Raw genomic sequence first — 23,911 nt, 5'->3', positions numbered from 1 at the left:
AAAATTGAAAATGCAAGGAACCTACTGAAAAACGTAGGAGTTTTCTGTAGCAAGGGTGAATGGGGATGTGAAGGTAAGCATCCTTCAGATCCAGGGATACCATAAAGGCCTGGCTTGTACTGAGGGGCAACAGCAGATGCAAGGTGAGCATTTAGAAGGTGTGAACCTTGAGGAGAAAGTTGAGGACAGACAAATCCAGGATTGGTCTCCAAGGACCATCTTTCCTTGCTACCAGAAACATCCTGGAATAAAGCCCCTTGTTTATCTGTTGTGGTGGTACTCTTTTTATGGTGCCCTGAGCCTATAATTGATTGAGAATAGAAGATGAAGCTGGCTTGGAGGGGGTTTGGTATCCCATGGAAAAAGGGTAGTGTCCACCAAGTCCTAACATAACCTTTTTGAATTACAGAGAGGACCCAGTCCTCTGAGGTGATCTTCCGCCAGCAGGGGAAGGGAGAGGGTGGAGGGAAGGGACAGGGGAGTGGAAGGAGGTAGTGGTTTTGAATCACAGTGTGGGGGGGGGGGTCTGTCCTGGTCAGACTGCCTCCAAAAGGGAGTGGTAGTCACAGAGGAAGGAGATCTAGGGGTTGAATGTTTCCTAGGTTGTCTCCATCCCTTAGCCTGAGGTAGATTAGAATGAGCTGACTATCACCTAACAAAGGTTGCCCTTTGAGGAGATTTCCTATGGTATCTAGGAATAGGTGAAACTAGTAAATGCTTTAAATTTTGCAATTCCTTTCCATTTTCTTGTAGGGATTTCAGGAGTTCTGCAGAAGCTTCACCTAAAAGGGCCTTAGTATCTAATGGAGCGTCTAACAACTTGGTCTGTACATCCATAGGAAGGGGTTGGAGTCTCATCCAGAAGTATCTCCTCAGGACAGAGCCTGAAGCTGCAGATTTTCAAGAGGCTTCCACCACACTGTAATTGCACTTAATAGAGTGCCTAGTCACCTGTGAGGCGGTGGTAAGTAGGGTATGAAGTCGAGTCTTAGCAGGCAAGTCTTGTATTTCAGGTAAGAGCCAACGCCTTAGAGAGGGTGTCCAAAACAAACCTGGCCATGTGGGTTTGGTAATTTAGGGCTCTAATGGCAAGAGTACAACAGGTATAGAACTGCTTGCCTTGCCTATCCATGAACTTGCTGTCCTTCTCAATAGGGAATAGAGAGAATGAGGGGAGCTAGCTAGAGGATTTGTCAGTAGAGACTTCCATGACTGCAGGGTCTGCAGGGGGTTCTTGTACAGGTACTGAATGTTCTAACGAGCTTTACAGAACCTGTCTGGGTATTTTGAAGCAGGGGGCTGAAAATCAGGGGCTTGTGAAGCAGCCATAAAGGCATCTTGAAAGGCCAGAAGCACGGGAGGTAGAGTAGATGGGGAGGACTGATCCATCTGGAATAATAAGTACCTCATTTTTGTTTCTGAAACATCTGAAGACTGCCATTTAAAGTGTTCTCTCATGAGCGAGAAAGTATCCCCAAAAGAAAAACATTCTTCCTCTGGAGACTCAGGGCTGATAGTGTCTTCTTCCTCAGGGGGTGATAAAGCCCTTGGGGGATTCAATTTGAGAGCAGTAAGTCAGGGATTCTTCTCCATTTCTTCTAAAGCCTGCACAGTAGTAGGAGCAGATTGGGGGACTTGTGACTGGAGGGCTTGGAATGCCTTGGAGACTTTGTGAGAAAACTTGCCATGCAGGTGCAGGTTGCTGTTTAGCATAGTTTAAATTTCTGTTTCTTCTTCTTTAGAGGAGTAGAAGGAAGGGTCGATTTAGAAACTGATGTCTGGGAGGATGGCAGAGCAGGAGTAAGCTGCCTTCAACCCAACGAGCTGTAGTTCCCCAGCGCCATCAGGAGCTGAGGGCTAGTTAACCTCAGCAGACGTACTCAGCATTTCCGCCGAACCGGCTTCCATCACAGTTCCCAATTTAGGCTGAGAAACGGACATCCGATAGGACTCTGGGCTAACATCTGCCTCAAGAGTCTCACCAGATTCCTGAGATGCATCATGGGTGTCTTGCGTAAGTTTTTTTGGCCTTCTTCCAAGGTGGCTCGTAGGAAGAACCTACCCCACCCGCCATACCTAATGCCAGTCGTCAGAGTTTCTGGGTCTCGAGATATAGTTTGAGTGCAGTCAGATGGCTGGGGAAAGTTTTAGGCACAAACGACTTACAAATTTCACAAGACATGGGCCTCCCCTAAACAAAATATGCACTTGTCATGCATGTCCTTGTGAGGAATTTGTCTCCCACAAGCACACTTCCCTTTTCTAGTTGACATGTACATCTGAAAAGCTAAAAAATAGATGACATGAAAAAAACAAAGGGCACTTATCTGTAAGAGCGGCCAAGACACACCAATGAACTGCTTCCCGAAGGTGGCGATTGGAGGTCCGAAGATCACTGCGGCAGAAAAGTTCTGAAGTGGGTACGTGCAGACAGCACATTTATAGCCAACGCTGGTTTATGGCTCTGACATCAGATGCCGCATACACCCCTGATCCTAAGACTTTGGTATAATGGCCGGATTGTCAGGTGCTGCAGCCAGCAACCTCCCTACAGTTATGAATACTGCAACATGAGAAGGACATCCACTAATGCCAGCTGGTAGCATTTAGCATCTATCTGTGAAAATACACAGACCTCAGATCTTTTAGCAAATGGTGGAAGTCGTAAAATTTACATTCCTCCACATTTAAAGACAATACAAAAAACTTCTCTAGTACAGACATTATGTCTCCTGTTGCACTGAAACTGAAAGATAGCATCTTATTTTATGTCCCAGTCAAAGTAATTTAATTTCAACTATTTTATGATGTTTTGCAAGTTAACCTCCTGTGTTCAGTTTCCCTGTTAAAATATATACATTTAAACATTTGTTCTTTTCCAGTAGTGTACACTGGATACATCTTTAAGTTCTGAACTTTGTAAAATACCTTTTCAACACAAACTTCTGTACCAGCAGTTTGATATACACATAACATACAATTCTAATACAGTTGTGACACACAGGTTCATAGGATGATACTAGGTTATTGGCCTGGAGGCTCTTACAAGCCTAGCCAAGAATGTTGTCCATGTTCCATCAGCATGCCGCAACTCCATCAAGGCAGTGTCTGAAATGGCCTTGTATGCCAGATACAGGTCACCTCTGAGCAGCCTGTATGAGTCTAAGTAGAGGGAAAGGGCCTTTAGCCTACCTGTATAGGACAAGTGTTTGAGACCCTGGATTTTTTCTGGTTAGGAACCTCTGTGGTCTCTCTAACTGCTGCATGTGCTTGGCAAGGTACATGCCGAAGGGCAGCCTTGATGGAGTTGCTGCATATCCGTATGACAAACTCCAGTCACGCAACCCGCACGCAAGGCCTTAACCTGGTCTGTGACATTAATGGAGCTTGTTGGCAGGATAGATTTGTGTCCCAAAGACTCCATTTGTGGGATAGAATCCCTCTCCATGTCAGGGATGTTATGACCTCCTCCTTCCTGAATGAAATATCCTTATTTATGAGGTGGGCCATGTAGAAAGCCTTCCGTACACAAACATCTTGTATGACTCATGTTGATGTTCACAAATGACATACAATTATTTACAAAATTCCAGACAGCTGAGCTGGCAGTATCTCCTTTTGTGACATTTAGTTGTTTTTAACTGGGGTCAACTACTGATACCTGTGAACCACTTTCAGACTCTGCTCAGAACTACCAATTCAGTAGAAATATAAGACTTTTGTTTTACAGAATCAACAGATTAGCAGTAGAAAGAAATCCAAAAAAGGCAGCAAGGTACAAACATTCATTCTACCACTACTGCCCGAAGTCTATTAGAATGGGTATATGAAGCTTTTGATGGTTTATATACAGCTGCTGTTTTTGCAGATTAATCCAAAAGTGTTTGATTCCCTTACTCATTGCATTTTACTTGATTTAAGGAATACTGGATGTTATGACATTCTGGCTTAGGTTTCTTCATACTTAAGTGAGAGAAGCAATGTTATCAAGTACAAAGGTTTACAGTCTACTTGGTTATCTATTGAATCTAAAGACCTTCTAGAGTGCTTACTTGACTCGTGTATTTATCATTACAGTCTAGTCTACATTTTCTTGGAATCTGCAATCTAAATTAATAATGTATGGAGATTATTCGGTGCCAGTGCAGCCTAATGTCCCTACTGAACGCAACACACATTTACAACCAAATCAAACAGATTTTCTTAAAGTACAACAGACTAAATAACAACCTTAGAATAAATATTGATGACACAAAAGAGATGTTCTTTTCTGATCCAGTGGAAATGAATGTATTTAGTGATGATGGTTCAATTATTGAGTAGCTATCTTCCTATTCCTATCTAAAAATGTTGGCGTGCATTTAGAATGTTTATGTAAATAAAACTACAATAAACTGGCTCAGATGCACAGGGTAAAAGCTTTTTGTGCTATGTAGATCAGAGTGCTTAAAGTTTTACTGTTACCTGAATTTGACTATAACCCAGTTATATTCTCCGGATTAGGGCAGATGTTAAGCTTAAGGTTATTTAATCACTCTGCTTTGACATGCATTTACAATGCACTCCTTTTAGAATGTATAATGGTTTGCTGTATTCTGCACCTGGTGGCTTACCTTTCCATGTCAGAATTATACGTTTTAGATAAATTGGTATATAGGCTATACCAACAGACAACTTCCATACCACGAGTGGGGTAAATTACCTGCTGGTAAAATGCTTGTTTTAATAATTCTCCAAGGATTTTCCCTGTTTGAGAAACCCAGATCTCAATATTCATTACATTTCATAGTAATTGTACTTTATTTTGGCATATTCTTCTGCATGTTAGTTTTAAAGAGTTGGCTAAAAGGTATTATACAATGACTCCCTATTACTATCGGAAAACGTGCATGCTGATTGGCCCAGCCCAACCAGCATGCCCATTGTAAATCCCACAATATACCAACGGAAAAAGGTCCGGTACCCGGACTTTTTTCCATTGGTATAAAGTCCAAAACCTTTTTTTTTTTTTTTATTATAACAATTAAAAAAAAAAAAAAAAAAGGAAGAAAGAGAGAAAAGAGAGCAACAGAGACTTTCTTTTCTCCGTTGCTTCCGTTTCAAAGCATTGATGTACTGGGTATGCGGTGGGAAAATAAGTCCCATACACATGCGCAGTACATCAAAACAAGCAGTATACCACAACCGGCAGAACAGTAATCCACCATTATACAAAGGCATTATTTAAGAAAAGTAAGTATTTTTTCCTTAAATAACGTCATTGTATAATAGCAATAACCGACTCCGTGGTTGTGGTATATTGAAGATTTACCCACAGTTGCCTTTGTTTAATCACTCGGGCTTCACCCTCGTGATTAAACCACACCAACCATGGGTAGATCATCAATATACCACACCACGTCATCGGTTATTGCTTTATTCTACGCCGTGAAGATTTTTTCACAAACTATACTACCCTTAGATGTGCTGTCAAAAGCTGTGCAAATTATCTTAGGATGAAGTCCTGGATATTGCAGCAACACTGAAAATTATTTACAACCATTCAAAGGTTGAAGACCACTGCAAAGAAAATGAATGTTTAGCAGAAAGTTTCAAGCTTTTTAAGCAAATAAAAATTCCTAGGCTGTGTAGCATCATTAGGAACAACATGCAGGATTTGATAGCACAACCTAAATACTGAGGAAAATATACAAGAAACTTTCTTTTTCCTAAGGAACAGTTGTAAAACCATATTCCTAAGAGTGCTGGATAATTAAACTATGAAATGTTTATGAAAACTAAAAACAGAATATAACAATACAGTATAAAATCAAACCTTACAGGAGATGAAAGGAGTACCAAGTGGCCAAGATGATGTTCTTTTTTTACTTGCTGAAACTAGACAGTGGAGTAGTACTGAACAGCAGTTATCAGCAATTCTTTAACACTAAAAATGATGCTATGAATATTACTACCGTACAACTAACTTATTTGTTACAGTGAAGTACACTTCTTAATAATATATCTGTGCTGTACACTTTCAGTTTTTACTCTAAACTGGCTGGTAACTCGGCACGTAAAAATCCACTACCAAACATTAGCGGACCGCAGTTCCGCTGTGGCAACCCCTAACCGGGAAAAGCCAAAAGACACAACAACTATTTTTGTCAATGCTTCCTTCTTATAATTGATGACAATGCAAGTTAGGTAATTTTTCCCTGCCCATGGCTGACTCACATTTTACTACAAAGCCTGACACCTAGTGGCATAAACAATACATACATGTACAATGACAGACGACCAGCAAAGCACCAAGAGCATTTCTTAATTTTGAGGAACTCGTTACATTTTTGAAATCTAATAAAATGTCATTGTCTTAGCAACTACTCACCTCAGTTTTACCATGATTTCTGTGGAAAGAAAGAAAAAACATAAGCACTTAGCATAATTTATATTAGATACTGTTTCATACAAAAGTTAAAAGCAAGATGTACGTACTTTGCAATTTTTAGCTTTCCTACTTCACCCCTTCCTGCCGCTTTGGCCCACTGTTGCGCTAAATACTTTGGAACCTAGAGTAAAAAGTACCGAAGCATTTTAACAAAATCAAGGATAAACAATTTTAACTGATACATACACTGCAAGTCTTTCACATGACAAGTGGAGAAAAGACCTGAATACATCTAACAATGAAACAGTGACTAAATCTACAAGAGGAATCTTGTTATTTATTGAACAGCACTTTTAAGCAATACTGAAATGTAATATATGCTTCTCATTGACACACACAATTCATGCTATGCATATAAAAAACACACACAGAAGGATATAAACAGTCCAGAGGATGGCACATAATATAAAATGTCATGCAAGGGTAGACTAAAATTGTGGATTTGGTTCTAAGTTCTACTGTGAACAAGACTGATGACAGAGCTTTACCCATCCTAGGAAAGTAATAGGTTGTTACAAAGGTTATTCAGTTACGTGGACTGCAGTGGCAGGTGAACTGGTTTAAAAAGTTGAGTTTTCAAAACATACTGAATTGTATGAACATTAGTGTATAGGCAACTCTACAGAGATAAACACAGTCCCACAACTAAATTACAAAAGCATTCAGTCATTCCTATTAAGGCAAATACTGCTGAAAAGCTGTCAACGTTCATGCTGCAATAAATGTCTCAACCAATGACAGCAACTGCAGACAAAGTCCTAAGCCCTACTAGCAATACCACTTGAGGATTTCTGGAGTGCTCTATGATACATGGCGACTGTTGCAAGGCTGTTCTTATACATGTGCCTTTATTTTCTTTAAAATAGCATTTTTCATTTTACTTGCATCACCCGCAACATTGCTGCCTTGCATGCATTTCTACAAGGCACATTTATAGGTGACATTTTGATGTCACTCTGTGTGCATTTCTTTTTGGTCTGCAAGGTAAGTTTTGCTAAACCTGGAAACAGCAGAATATTGGCAAATATACAAAGCTGGTGTTCACAAAAGTAGGCAGCACAACATTTCAACCATACTCAACATGTACATAGGGAGAAAACCCAGAACTGTACAGTTAAGCACACCAAGGTATTACACGCACACAATGGGAATTAATACAAGTTATAACCTTGAAATCCGTTTAAATTCAAAACGGTTATTTCTGCAGAAGCCAAAGTTCAAATAATGGAGGATACACAGTGATATGTTTTTTCTTTTTGACATGCATTTTTCGGAGTTTGACCGTTTACATCAAGTGTAGAATATGGAAACACCTCCCCCACTCCCCACTATAGTCCAAAGGAAATAGCGCACAACACAACCCCCCCCCCCCCAACCATTACTAGGAAACAGGTTATCAATGCACTTTCCAAGGCCAAAAACACTGCATTGATGGGCTATGATAGCATCCCCTGGATGTTTAATAAACAGCATGAAACATGACCTCTCTGGTTCACTTGAATCACTTTTCATCTGAAGCCTTTGGTCAGGTTTTGAGCACAAGGAATGGAAGATGGCTACAGTCATTGCCCTGCACAAAGGAGTTCCAACCACTGATCCAGGTAACTACAGGCCCATAAGTCCTACCAGCATTATATGTAGGGCCATGGAAAAAAAAAAAATCATGGACATGATAAATGAGAACATAGGTAACCTGCAAACGCTGAACCCATTACAGTTCTGCTTTGTTAAAGGAAGTTCATGCCTATTAAACCCAGTGGACATTTTTGAGAAGGTCACCAAAGCACTGGATGATGCAAGACTGTGAACACAGCTTACCTCGACCTGGCCAAGGCTTTTGATACAATACCCCTCTCAGGCATTACAGCCAAGCTCTCTACTTTTATCACCTGCTGGATAGCCAACTGGTTCATTGAAAGGACACAGGAGGTCAAAATAGGTGAGGCCACCTCCACCAAGAAGCTTGTCACTAACAGAGTCCCCTGGCTGGCAAAGAGCACCAGTGAACATGAAACAGTTAACCAACTAGTGGTGAAGACAGTTCACAGAAGATTTGCAGTATAACTAAAAAAAGTTGTAACAGGCTATAAGATCTCACAAGAAATGCACTGGAAGATTCACCAAAATAAAATCCACTGTTTTATTGATCGCGCACAATATTAAAAAACAAAGCACATCCATCCATGTGCTTTACGTTTTTTTTGTAATATCGTGTGCGATCAATAAAACAGTGGATTTTATTCAGGTGAACCTTCCAGTGCTTTACTTTTGGCACTTTTTCCACTTTGTCTCGCAAGAAATCACTATAAGCAACACACCATGATGAAAGCATCCAAAACAGCTAGTCTTCATACCACTCATCTAAATTCTTCTTAGTGCATAAAGTTTTGGATAATTTCACCTCTCTGGGTAAACAGTTGCACTTACAAACTACTTTGTATTGAAAGTTCCCACCTATTCCAGTTTTCACATTCTGTAAGTTAACCAATAGAAAATTATTTCTTGCATCAACTTAATTTTTAATAAATGATAATCCCAGAGTATAATCTTATTATTGGTTTGTAAAGCATTTGGATGCCCATATTAAATCCCGTTACAATTCTGTAACAAATTAAGAATACTGAAATTGAATGAAGAATATGAGGTATTTAAAATTAAGGTCATTAAATGTAGAGTGTTTTTGCATTCTTTCCAACTTATTAATTTCAGCTTGTGAACAGATACAAAAACCTACCCCATTTCCATAACCGGCATTATAAGAGTCTTATAACTTGGAAAATTAAGTCTTTGGATAAGGTAGTTCTTAAATCATTGTTTAATGAAATTAACATTTTTTAGAATTACATACACTTGTCCATCAAAATGCATCCTTCCATAAGCCTCAATTCATAAATCTTCATATTTCAACACATTCACCAATACAATGGATTCCAAACTAAAGGGGTATTATAGGATTTATTTCACCCAAATGTTAAACTTTATATATTTTTAATATAATTAACGTCTACCCTGTTAGATGCGACAGTCATATAATTAATCTAGGCAGTACTGCAAATATATCCGATTCTCAGTTGGGGCCACATATTCTGCCTGCAATTTTTGTTTCAGCAGCAGACTTTCCCATCCAACAATTGCTATACAGTGGGAATGCTGACATGAAAATAAGAAACAGAAAAGGTTCCAACACTGATCCTTGGGGCGCTCCTCTATTAATCATATTCCTTTGACTTCACTCTTTGTACCCAGACTTTAGCCGATCTTCCCTCAACCAATTATTAATCCACCTGACAATACGAGTTAAATCCCTAACCTCTTAATGCTGAAATATTTGAACTATGAGGTAACATATCAAATGCCTTGGCTATGCCTGAAGATATATTTACTGGAATACTACAATCAAAAGCATGTACAATATTAAAGCAGAATTTTATAAGACGTGTTACTGCTAATCTTCATTTGGAAAAAACACATTGAAATATATTGTCATACTGGTTACCCTTTCAATTAAATTTATCAAACCCTTTCAAAACATTTACCTATTAAATTCATTGTGTATAGGAGTAACAGCCTCCTTCCACTGTTGAGGAACCACTGCAGATTCTAGGAATTGTTGAAACAAAAAAAGTAACAATTCACTAAACTGTCCTTTAAACTGAATAGGTCCCATTTAGATAATCTGGCCCTGATAACTCATCCTTTAAAACAATTTAATGTTTTCTTAACCATATCTTTTGAGCCTACCTTTCACAACTGTCCAAATGTTTGCCTCATATTTTTGGTCTATTCCTCACATATGTGGTTTTCTGGCAAATCACTGGGATGATCTGAAGACTGAGGTCACTAAATAATGACATGCCTGAGTTTGACTTCAAATCTTTCAAAAAATGTATGTTAAACAACGATCTAGAAAATTTATGTTAAAATAAAACCTGTTACGCTAGCAACTTTCTAAGTTTATAAGAGCAATATTTAAAATCTGTCCCTATTTTTGGGCCTTTGTCCCCCTATTTTGTCAGGCTTTGCCCTGATTTCTTGCACTAAGCGGTCGAGAGGTATGCTTTTAAGATAAAGGGACATTCAGCACAAGGAGTAATACTATAATGGACATTCCCAACCTTTCACATTTGCTTCTTAGGGTACCAGCTTCCTGAGACAGCCTGAGCCAATGGTATATTGCTACTTCTTTGCAACCCAACCAGAGACACTGAAGCACCATTTTTTTTTTTTTTTTTTTAACTCCCCCCTAAAAACTGTAATGATCTGTAGTTGCCTTATTTTAAAGGAGGTCATAGGAGGAATGCACTAAGATCCTAAGCTGTTTTAAGACAGACTTTTAAAACACAAATCGGAACTCCAGACCTCTGCAATATTCTGTAGTGGAGCTCAGTCCCAAGAAACAGGAACATTTATTATTTTTTTAAACATTATTAAATTATCACTTAAGAGTTAGGCACACATACATTAATAGAAAAAAAAAAAAAACATACGAACATTTGTTATATACATACATTATTGATTGATCCTTTGTTGACCAGGTTAGTCCCACTAAGCTAGTATCTTCTTTTCAATAGAGACCCAAGGTGGTATTTATATTACTAGGGGAAATGTGGCTATTGCATCAGGAACTTCCCCTACTCTTTTCTCTAAGTGCAGTGGAATCTTTTACATCCTCCTGAGCTAAAATCAACTCCGGCAGATGGGGCCTTGGTTTAACATTTCATCTGAAGGACAACATACTCAGGACTGCAGCACTCCCATTATGCTGCACTGCTGTCTGGAATCCATCTCTCTGGTGTGGGAACAGAACCCACAGGCTTCTGCACCAAAGGCAAGTGTGCTACCTGTTGTACCACTGACGCTGTATACATAAGTTTCCCTTTTAATAAATTATTCACATCAATATTACACTCAGTTATTGTGGGTAAGGGGCAAAAGAAGATGTGTTCTGAGTGGTTACAAAGGGTCTGGGGATGAAGACCCAACTCTGTAGGGAGTTTGTGTGCAATCTAATCTTGGAGTAGATGTTGAAAAGTGCATACCAAGCACAGCAGTGCATATTCCCCATTTTTGCTCCTGGGGCTGGGATGCATTTTGTGGATCACTTACAGTCAAATACATGCTTAATTTAATTCTTTTGTTCTAACCTGCTGGATAATGGTCGTGTGACTTGAGAGATCACTCTGATGCAAGCCAAGACCTTTCTGTACATGGGTGGCAGTCTCAGTCTATGACATTTTAGGCATCACTGGTGGGATTCAGTCCCTATCCATCCACCTGGTTGTTACAATCTACATCAGCTGAACATAAAATAATAACAGTCATGAAAGTACATTTAATTAGGTTTGTATATTGTTCCAAAGCCATTAGTTGCTATGCACATGGAAGAGAAAAACTATTGCACTGTCCACAAATTCACTGTACAGATGACCAGTGACATTAAAACTAAAGAAGATGTCTGTGTAAGATACTGTGATAAAAGCAGAGTGAACAAATGGCTGAAAATACCCTCTAGTGTGGTCACACCTTTATTGGGGGGTGGGAGCTTTCGCCAGTTGGACAAGACATACTTCATGAGCGGAGTCATCTGAAACTGCTCAACTACTCAGGGACTGTTTTAGTGCAAGTTATTGATATTTGTCACAGGACTCTTTGGGGGTTGGATAAGCTTCATTGGACCCAGAGATACAGGGATTGTCTGTGGCAGTCAGAACAAACTTTACAGTCATCACTATTACACAACATACATAACACACAGAAATCCAAAGCCAAACAGATCTCACTCTTCACTGACTGCTGAAGAGAGAGTCTACTAATTTTGAGATGCATCTAAGAGACTTCCCTGTGTACTGCAGTCCGCTTTTGGGCTTGACTGCCATTATTAAAGGCCTGCATCATTGTGCATTTCTTTAGCATCTGTGCTGAAACTTAATCATATCCAGAGGTAATTTACGTATCTTCCTTCAAGTTCTCAGTTGTTTTTAAGTACTGCTATATACTAGAGAAGGCTAAGACAGACAGGTTTGGGATACAAAATAAGTTAAACCCGCTACAGGTATTTACTTCAATAAAAAGTCCAAATTTGTGAACTGTTTTTACTAAATAATTCAAATTTACTGGCTGGCTTTTGGTGTGGTTTTGAAAAAGTCTAAACTGATCTACACTGAAGTGAGTTGTAAAAGTAACGAGAGAGGTAACCAGCAAGCATTTGCTTATGGGGCTGCTGGCATCTCTGAATCAATATACATTACCTTCCATAAGTTACTTTTAATTTGCTCTAAATATTTCATTTATAGGTTCATATACAGTTATTTGGCATGCAGTCCAGGAGGCCACCGAGGAGTCTAGTCCAATTTCCCAGTTGCCCCGGGACACGCGGGTATTAAGCATCTTGCTCAGAGTCACATAGTAGGCAAATGGAAGTTGATAAAAATCAAACCTGTTCTACAGGAAAGCAGCTCATTAACCCAGTAGATCATGTGCATGAACTGTGTTATTTACAATTAACTGTAGACAGTGGTGGCTGGTGACTTCAAATCGAAGGGGGGCTGCAAGAGACAGCTGAATGGGTGGGGCTAATGGGAAGGGGTGTGGCCATCTAGAAAGGGGAAGAGCTATGCTCAAAACCACAAAACCTGTAACTTTAATTAAATACGCTGCCCTGGGTGCCAAACCGTCATTATGAGAGTCCAATCAAGACAATGTGAAGTGTAGAAGAAAAAAAATATTTCACTGCATTGGCTTCATGACAGCTTACTTAATATCTAGGTGGAAACAAAAAGGCTGTGAGGCACGAAAAAATAATTTTTTAAATACATTACTGGAATGCCAGTCAAAATAAAGTACAAGAAAAATAAGCAGCACTCAACTCAAACCAAACCACTTCTCTTTGCACTGCAGTTCTAATAATTTTTATTCACCTTTATAAAAAGTAACAAGTAACATGCTGAAAGTAGCAATCTCTGTGATACCCCCCCCCCCCCCACTTGTAAAAATGTTTCTTATTCAAAAAAGACCTGCTGCCTGACAACTATCTACTTTGATCATGTTTTCCAAATGAAGCAAGTAAAAAATGGAGAAAACAAGAAACAAGCTCAAGATACATTGCTTAAAGGATTACTGCACAGGTTATGGACCACACATGACAAACTGGCATTCTGTTTAGTTTATGGGTAAAGCCTGCAAAGAAGACTGCAAGTCTCCAACAAACGTAATGAGCTTCTTAATGTACTGTAATTATGTCCTTTACTACAAATACTATCATATGCATTTCATTACCTGAGGCTTACACGTTATCTAGTTATGTAAATATTCTCTGCATACCAACAACAAAAAGGCTTTCAATGTTGGCAATTCTTTAACAGTATGTTTATTAAAGGTTACTTGCATCTTACAATCTCAGACAAGCTTACCTGATGGTCATGAAAGCATTGCTACTTAAACACAGAGCAAAGAGCACTTTCTGAATAATAATAAGCATAATCAACAGTATAAAAATATGACAGAAAACCAGAATATTCTGCAAAATCAAGCAAGGACAGATGAAAAGCCACTGTAGTACTTGTGCCTACCTTGGATGGGGGGATACTCTGCACACCTAACTGCATAACTACTCCTTGCCTTGCTTGGACACATCCAGAGTCACTACATGGGGGAGTGGGGGTGCAACAAGTATGTCCCAACTTGAAATGTCTCTGGCTGACTGTGATGGCCCTGACACATTTGTCATACCTCTCAACCTTAGAGCAAGAAATCTGGACAAAGCCATACACAGAAGCGAGACAAAGGCCCAAAAATAAGGACAATATTTAAAGACTGCTCTTATAAACTTTCTAACAGAATAGTGGGTCTTGCATCAATATGAATTTTCTGAAGGGTATGAAATCTGAAACTGAAATGTCTGTCATTATTTTCTTACTTCAGTCTTTAATGATTTGCCACTAATTTGCCAGAAAACCACAATTTTATGAAAAATGGACCAAAAATGTGATGCAAAAATATAAAATAGTCACACAATACAGCTGGGAACCTGTCAAAGGGACACTTTTTAATATTAGTACTGTTAGCTTGAGCAGCTGACAAAATAAATGAATCTACATGCATTTCTGAAATAAAAGTAATATATAACTGATTATTAGTTATTTATTAACTGTAAACCCTCCATGTTTTCTTCCAAAATTGCCATTTTGTGGTGGTATTAGAGGGAGAGCAACATTTTGAGCCACAAATCGGGGACAGTTGAGAGGTTTGGATATGCCCAATTCTATAAAGCAATTTACATACCTCTCAACCTGTTAACACAGGAAATCTGGACAAGGCCAAATATATTGGGGGAACATACAAACAGTAGTAAAAATTGCTCTTGTATAAACTTAGCTGATAGAACAGGTCTTGCTTTAGCATGCCTTTTTCTGAAGGTTAATAAGTCTGAAACTCAATGCCTGTCATTATTTAGTGACTTAATTCCTAAATGATTTGCCAGACAAACTAAAAATAATTCGCAAAAAGCTATTCATTCTGTGAAAATCTGGACAGTTGAGAGGTATAGTTCAGCCAAGCCGAGGCTGTCAGTTTGCCATCCTTCCCCCTCACAAAATCATGGTCGAATACAGCCACCCCCTGCAGCCATTCCAATGTCCCATTACTTGACTATTTCACCCCATTTACTATAAACACTGCAATGTGCATACTGCTTTACTTCTACAATGATTTGGATTTCATTTGAAAGTTTTATTTTGTATTTTACAGCACAAACACAGACATCTGCTGAACAAATCAATGCAGTCTCACAATAAAAATAGACCGCATTAAAACTCTGCCCTTGAAACTCACATTCATTGAAACAGCATTGAAATCCACATTCAAAGAAAATACATTTGGATAGTATAACTATTAACTTTGGGCTGTTTTCAAATGATAGGCCCCTTGCACACAAAACACACGTATTGTGTGATACACCTTCCTGATTGTATTAAATTATATTCCTTGTATAATACAGTACAGTTGTTAGAGAGCGTTTTAAATTTGTTTTGTACATTTTTCCAGTAAACAATGAAACAAAATGCATGCACCAGTAATGACAAAACTGCCCAATTGAGAACATTTCCATCATAAAACAATCCACCAGTATCAGTAAATATGCACAATCTCTGCAGAAGTAAGTCATCTAAATAATTCCACATTAAAGAGATCTGTAACTAATGAAGAGGTTGCTGCTACCAAACAACTTTATATTTCATTGTTTCATCTATAAATAAAGTGCCTGTTGCCCCTAAGGAATAAATTGCCTATATTACATTAAAAAAAAAAAAAAAAAAAAAAAAAATGATAAGCTAGTAATATTGCAATAGGAAATGGATGGCGAGTTGATAACAGGTTCATAGTTACTAGGTATCTTTGCCAAAGAGGACATTCTCAGTATGGCAGCATCCACCCCCTGTGGGAGTAGAACCCACAGTCTTCTGCATCAAAAACAAGTACACTACCTGTTGTGCTATTAACAATGCAAGCAGACTCAGCATAAGCAGCACTAAACTTCTCTTCCCCTGCAGCTCTCAGCTACTTGTAAAATCTACTCGATACTTAAGTGTATCTCTCAGCTTCGCAGCAAAAGAAATCTGGAAAAAGCCAAAATTTATTGGGGGGGGGGGGGCTTGTATAATCTTGGAAAGTTGCTAGAATAATATACACACACTGTTTTATCATCATACATTTTACTGCCCAGTCTTGAACCCAGGTCCCTGTGCAAGACCAGAGTAACATACCACTATGCCAAATCAGCTGTTTTGTGAAAGAGAGGAAGACTGAAACTTAAATTGCTACCGTTTAGTGAATTCAGTTCTCACCATAGCTGTCAACCTCTTAGCACAAAACACCTGGACAAACCCAGTAATTGGGCAACACAGCCCTCAAACATATTCAGTAAATTCAGTTCTCGACATAACTTTCAACCTTAGCACAGCAATCCTGGATGAAGCCAATAATGGGGAAATACAGTCCCAAAAATACGGACAAATTTCAAATATTCATCTTACAAGTTTAGAAAATTGCTAGAATAAAAGGTTGTGTGTTACTATGTGCTTTCTGAAGAATATGAAGTCTGAAATTCAAATGCAAAAGGTTGTGTGTTACTATGTGCTTTCTGAAGAATATGAAGTCTGAAATTCAAATGCCTGTCAATTTCATTTATTTAACATTTGTTAACCAGGAAAGTCTGACATGGAACAAAAAACAATACTAGCAGAGGCCCAGGAAGAAATAATGCAGACATTTCTTTGTAACACGCAAACAGCAAACCCACAGAAACACAGGGAGGACATACAGACTATATACAGAAGGCACCCCATCCAAGAATCAAACCAGAGAACCTGTAACCGTTTCATGGCAAGGCAGTTACAAAACTCTGTTTGCGGCAAGGCAGTTAACCCAGCAGCAATAATCAGTCATCAGCAATAATCAGTCATCAGCAAAGCTACCTGCAAGCTTTGTTCACTTCCACTTAACTCCGTCCAAGACACAGCAAAATCCATTCACGGCGGCAGCATCCCAGACAGCTAACTCCATAGCTTTAGCTTTGTTTCACGGCAGCAATATCAGACACAGCAACAGACAGCTAACTTCAAGCCAAGGTAGCAACCCGCCCAAATGCACAATTCTGATTTCCAGTTCCTGTTGCTCGTTCCAACATTTAAGACTGCAGACCTTGCAGTCCGATCCCCTTCCAGTCTATGTGGTGCTACCACACAGACTTCTGGGAAATTAGCAGTCAGCTGCCTTCTTCCTGAATCCAGACTGGGAAGGCAGCAGTCCAGATTATGTTATGTAGGAAATCTAGGAATGTACCATTGTGTGGTCACAGCTGGGGGGGCTGCACAGTCCTATATTACGAGCTGCCACTGACTGTAGATCAGTTTTGCTGCATGTGAGACTGCATATCCTTTTCCAGTACTATGCAGCACATACCATCCAACTCTCTGCCGACATAATTCCCTAGTGTACAAAATGTAATCTGCTACCTGTGAGTAATAGCTGCATAGCACCTGCTGCAAAGAAACTTCTATCTGGCCTTACAGTTCTCTTCTCCCAACATAATGATAATACAAAAGCAGCACTTACCTTCCCAGTGTACACAATGTAATCTCTTGCTAGTGGGTATTTGCTTCACATTGGCTGTTGCACTGAACAGCAATGTGAAATCACATTCCCCTAGTACACTGCCATAAGCACCATCTTGTGAGTGAGCTGAAAAAGCAAAGAAAGACATTACAGGCAAATGCTTGCTTGAGGTACTACTGGCATCTCTGACTCAAAGGACATTAGACTCCATAAATAATTTTAAGTCTGGTCCAAATCTTTCTAGCAATAATTTGGTGTATAAGTAGCACTAAATACACATCACGTTTACTGCATTTGAGCCTAACCTTTTCCAGTAGCTGGTGGTGCTTGAAATGGATTAATTTATGGATTACTTCACATGCTTGTTGCCTCCCCCTTCACCAGACACACACACAGACACACACAGACACACACAGACACACACAGACACACACAGACACACACAGACACACACAGACACACACAGACACACACAGACACACACAGACACACACAGACACACACAGACACACACAGACACACACAGACACACAAGCAGCACAAACCTCAGTGTAATTTACTGCTAGTTGGTTACTGTTTCACAGTCCCTAATGCACTGAACAGCTGCAAAGCCCATCAGTTCCACCCTCCAAATACATGGTAACCCAAAAGTATCACATAACTTCCCAGTGCCCATGGTCTAAAATATTACCATTGGGTCACTGCTTCATAGTGTGCGCTGAAATTGTTATGCGGCCAAAAAGTTACTCCCTCCCAATGCAGTCTGGCAGCTAGAGCAGGAGACGACGACTACGATCTGTTAACTAGCTCATACAGTTAATGTTCGCTTTACTTTTGGCAAAACTGGTTCCACAATACTCATGCCAGGGACCGAACCTTCCTGGAGAATTCATATACTGAAGCCTTCAAATCATGGAACTATAACAGTCGCCATTTCCAGATGTTCATGGTACTTGGCTAACAAGGCTGCCAAAATGACGAACTCCCACAGCATGGTATCATTCCTGCTTTGGGGTTTCTTTTTAGAGGTACACATTCACTAAGAAAAGATTCATTTTTGACCAATATTTTCATTTTCAATTACCTTTCCAGGTCTGTATCTCATCCTGTTTTTCTGACTCAAGTCATACATCCCTCAAATCAGGACTACATCATTTACCATAAACGAGCCAAAGGGTTATATCTAATCACTTCCTGGCTCAGTGAAAATATAATATACACATGATATGTCAGCATACCTTTTGGGGCTTACAATATCAGCTGGATGTAAAACATTTCAGGCTATACCAATTCTGCCTTCTTACAGTTTTTCTGGCCAACTCTATGTCAGCTCTGTGTTTTTTTTTTTACACAAAAAACATCTTTATTAAATTATCATGTATGACGTAGGCAATCATACATTTATATAAAACAAAACAAAACCATATTGACATAATAGTTGCAAACATTACACAATCACTTATAATCTATCAAGTCATCATCAAACATTACATAGCTCATTCAAATCCTGCCTTCTTTTAACCCTAGTTCTTCTTGCATGTACTATTCCCACAATTCCCATCCTTTTTCTTATATAATTTGCTCCTAAAGATCAAAATTCCAGTTGTTTTCTCTCTGTTCGGCTCTATGTTTTTTGTTCAGAAATCTTAAGGTACGATTTTTTTGGACTACTACCTTGTTGCAGCATCTGAGGCTGCTTCACTACACACTGATACCAAACTAATTCTTATTCAATTCAGAATTCTCAGTCTCATCTCCATTTTCCTTTTCTGAGTTATTTGGCATCATTTTCCATGACATTAGACATTTCATTAATGGACTGGTCCCTCCATTTTGACTTTACAAAGCCTGGAATGATGCATCCCTACAAAAATACTACCGTGCCTCACAAAAAAAAAAAAAAAAAAAAAAAAAAAAAACACAAACTCCATCTTGGCCAATGACAAATCCGAATCCTTTCGGGTCAGCACTTGTAGTATATTCACCCCCCCCCCATTAAAAATCATGCTCGGTTTTAAAATGATAGGTTTGTCTTTGTTGACTGGGATAGTCAAACTGGGGACAGCCCATTTTAGGAAATGAATTCTCCATTACTTCCACTAAACAACTTCTGAGGTAGACAGTGTTTGATTTTCTAGCAATTCAATGTTTCTACCTCCTGACAGTCTCTGCATGCAAAATGTTTCCAATACTGTATCGTGTAAACTGAAGAGATAATACAGAGGCACCAAACCACATTCAAGTTTCATGCAAATCCACAGCAAATGTCTCATTGTACTAAGAGACCAGAAGGTTTATCAACAGGCCTTTTTTTTTTCTTTTAAGTCGGCTATACTCAGAGCAAACCTCATAATTGTCAATAATTTGTTTCAAGACAAATCCATGGAGGGTATTACCATATCAAGTACAAAGCAACTTGTGCAGTCTATCACAGAAGCATGTCCAAACTTTCTGCTTCTCCTCTTGTCATACTATCTGAAATGGAGGACCTTGTTCTCACAAGGACTCAATAGTCACTGCTTAAACATCACTTCTTTATCATTTTCCATGCCAACAATTCTTCTTGTACTTCTTAAGACAGTCTTACTCAGCAACAAATAAATCTCAGCTGGAACTACTTAAGTTTTCAATATCACACTTAACTAATCCCATCTTTGCTGGTATTTTCAGTTTCTTGGTGGAAGGTACTACTTTTCCATTTCAAAGCCCAAATGTTCTTATGAGGTGCATCAGTTTGCAATATTTTTCTACCTCACTTTGTGAGTACACCTGCCTAACCATTTTTATACACAAATACATACACATGCAGTATTAATTACAGCTGACCCCCCCAAAAAAGATTTTAAAACAGACACTTTGGCAAAGTAACGTTGCATTCTTCATATTGGATAAAAATATACAAATATATCCCCCACCCCCAATATTTTATTTTTCCTCCATACAAGTTGTTCACCTTTGTTTTGACAGATCTTCTGACATATGGCACACTAGACATCCCCTTTATACTTATCAATGGGATTTGCACCATGAACAACATGGTCTCAGAGTTTTTTATCCACCCAAATTGCTACTTGATTTCAGCTCTGTAAAATATACTGTGCTTTGGCTTACATTAATCATTAATTGCACTGCTGTTGCCTTTTCATCAAAAATACAATTTAAGGCCAACTTCACCGAGACCAATTTCTCATTTTTTAAACCTTTATTAAATGAACACAATTTTAACAATGACAGATACAGTTATAGAAAAGAACACAGACCACTGTAAACATTGTTCTTTACCTTCCTGCATTATACATATGTTCTCTTTAAAACAATAGTCATTCACTCCAACATTACATACACTTAAAGTCATGCCTCTGCTTAAATTTCACTCCTCAACATTATGTTTTATGTTTGAGTATTGTTCTCACACACATTCCATTTATTTCTAGGTCATTTGCTTCTTCCCTTTTCTAAATATCCCATCTCCAGTTTTTCTCTCTCTTTTACAGTATTTAGTATTTCAGTTACAGCTGGTTTAGACATTTATGTCCATTTTCTATTAACTGCTTTTCTCAAAGCCTGCAGCATTAAACTAGCAAGGCCTTACGATGCCTGAGCAATTCACATTCTACATCCCATCTAAAAAGATTAATTTCTTAGTTACCATCATTTGCTCCCCCAACACTAATAGGTAGCAGACTTGCCTTTGGTGGTGGAAAAATCAGAAGGCTATGGTGCTACTCCCACAACAGGTAGTTAGATTAAGTTCCAATAATGGCACTGCAGTACAGCATGGGGGTGGGGTGGGGGGTTACTCTGTTTAATTTCTCCGAGCCTTTTGGTTTTCTAATACTAGAAAAGTTGATGGAATAACAGGTTTTGCATTAGCAAAAACTTTCTGAATGGCCATCATCTTCTTTCGGCTGTTCCCGTTAGGGGTCGCCACAGCAGATCACCTGTTTCCATTTCTTCATGTCCTCTGTATCTTGCTCTGTCACACCAACCACCTGCATGTCCTCTCTCACCACATCCATAAACCTTATCCTAGGCCTTCCTCTTTTCCTGTTACCTGGTAGCTTCATCCTTAGCATCTTTTTCTCAATATACTCAGCATCCCTCCTCAGCACATGTCCAAACCAACGTAATCGTGCCTCTCTGGCTTTGTCTCCAAACCTTCCAACCTGAGCTGACCCTCTAATATACTGATTCCTAATCCTGTCCATCCTAGTCACACAGAGTGCAAATTGTAACATCTTTAACTCTGCTCCATCCAGCTCGGACTCCTGCCTTTTCGTCAATGCCACCGTCTCCAACCCATATAACATAACTGGTCTCACTACCTTCTTGTAGAACTTCCCTTTCACTCTTACTGGTACCAGTCTGTCACAAATCTTTCCTGACACTCTTCTCCACCAATTCCACCCTGCCTGTACTCTCTTCTTCACCTCTCTTCCACACTCACCATTACTCTGAACTGTTGATCCCAAGTAATTAAACTAATCCACCTTTACCAACTCTACTCCCTGCATCCTCACCATTCTTCTACTTTCCCTCTCATTTACACACACATATTCTGTTTTAGCCCTGCTGACCTTCATTCCTCTCCTCTGTAAAGCATATCTCCACCTCTCCAGGGTTTCCTCAACCTGGTCCCTACTCTCACTACATATCACAATGTCATCTGCAAACATCATAGCCCACGGGGCCTCCTGTCTGATCTCATCTGTCAACCTGTCCATCACCACTGCAAATAAGAAAGGGCTCAGAGCTGATCCTTGATGTAATCCCACCTCCACCTTAAACTTATCTGTCAATCCCACCGCAGTCCTCACCAATGTCACACTACTCGCGTACATAACCAGTACCACTCTTGCATACTTCTCTGCCACTCCCGTCTTCCTCATACAATACCACAACTCCTCCTCTCTAGGCACCCTGTCATGTCCACAAAGACACAATGCAACTCCTTCTGACCTTTTCTATATTTCTCCAACACTCTGAGAGCAAATATTGCATCTGTAATGCTCTTTCCTGGCATGAAACCATACTGCTGATCACTAATCACCAATAATCACCTTCCTTCTTAACCTAGCTTCCACTACTCTTTCCCATAACTTAAAGCTGTGACTGATTAATTTTATCCCTCTGCAGTTACTGCAGCTCTGCACATCACCCTTATTCTTACACAGACAGGTACCAAAACACTTTCTGCACTTATCAGGCATCCTCTGACTTTCTAAAATTTCATTAAACAACCTGGTTAAAAATTCCACTGCCATTTCTCCTAAGCACCTCCATGCTTCCACTGGTATGTCATCTGGGCCAACAGCCTTTTCATTCTTCATCCTCTTCATAGCTGTCCTTGCGTCCTCCTTGCTAATCTGTTTCACTTCCTGATTCACTATCCCCACATCATCCAACATTCTCTCTCTCTCTATCTCTCTCTCTCATTCTCTTCATTCATCAGCACTTCTTAGAACTCTTTCCATCTACTCAACATACTCTCCTCACTTGTGAGTATGTTTCCATCACTGTCCTTTATCACCCTTACCTGCTGCACATCTTTCCCAGCTCTGTCCCTCTGTCTAGCCAATCGGTACAGATCCTTTTCTCTTTCTTTAGTGTTCAATTTCTCATACAACTCTCCATATGCCTTATCCTTACCCTTCACCACCTGTCTTTGCCATGCGCCTCATCTCCTTATACTCATGTCTACTTTCTTCATCCCTTTGACAATCCCACTACTTCTCCAGCCTCTTACTCTGTATACTCCTGTACTTCCTCATTCCACCACCATGTCTCCTTGTCCTCCTTCCTCTGTCCAGATGTCACACCAAGCACCTTACTAGCTCTGCTGTATTTACCCCATCTATTCAGTAACTCTTCACTGCCTCCCAGTGCCCGTCTTAACTCTTCCCTGAACTCCACCTCACAATCACCCTTTAACTTCCATCATTTAATCCTTGGCACTGCTTTCACACTCCTCCTCCTCTTCTTGATCACCAATGTCATCTTACAGACCAGCACTCTATGCTGCTTTTACTACACTTTCCCCTGTCACCAATTTACAGTCTCCAATCTCCTTCAGACTGTCCATCCTACATAGGATATAATCCACCTGTGTGCATCTTCCTCCACTCTTGTACATCACCTTATGCTCCTCCCTCTTCTTAAAATACGTATTCACCACAGCCATGTCCATCCTCTTCGCAAAATCCACAATCATCTGACCTTCTGCATTCCTGTAACACCATACCTACCCATCACTTCCTCATCCTCTGTTCACTTCACCAACATGCCCACTGAAGTCCGCTCCAATCACTAGTCTCTCACCTTGGGTTTTACACCTTTACCCAAAAACCTTTTTTTATCCCAACCCCCCTC

General features: G+C 39.5%; 1 protein-coding gene across 1 annotated transcript in view; it reads right to left on the bottom strand.

The window, feature by feature from the left end:
* Positions 1 to 23,911, bottom strand: part of GTF2F2 (general transcription factor IIF subunit 2) — a 2,274,453-nt gene that overhangs the window by 2,142,190 nt on the left and 108,352 nt on the right. The window contains exons 3-4 of the mRNA XM_044071713.1: positions 6,478 to 6,551; positions 6,371 to 6,389 (exon numbers count right to left, since the gene is read on the bottom strand). Of these exons, the coding sequence (XP_043927648.1) occupies positions 6,371 to 6,389; positions 6,478 to 6,551 (93 nt within the window). The remainder of the gene's footprint in view (positions 1 to 6,370; positions 6,390 to 6,477; positions 6,552 to 23,911) is intronic.

Source organism: Protopterus annectens, chromosome 5.part0, assembly GCF_019279795.1.
Source record: "Protopterus annectens isolate FY-2018-M chromosome 5.part0, PAN1.0, whole genome shotgun sequence".
Taxonomy (NCBI): Eukaryota; Metazoa; Chordata; order Ceratodontiformes; family Protopteridae; genus Protopterus; species Protopterus annectens.
Note: the sequence above shows the minus strand (reverse complement) of the source record. Positions and strands in the feature narration are given on the sequence as shown.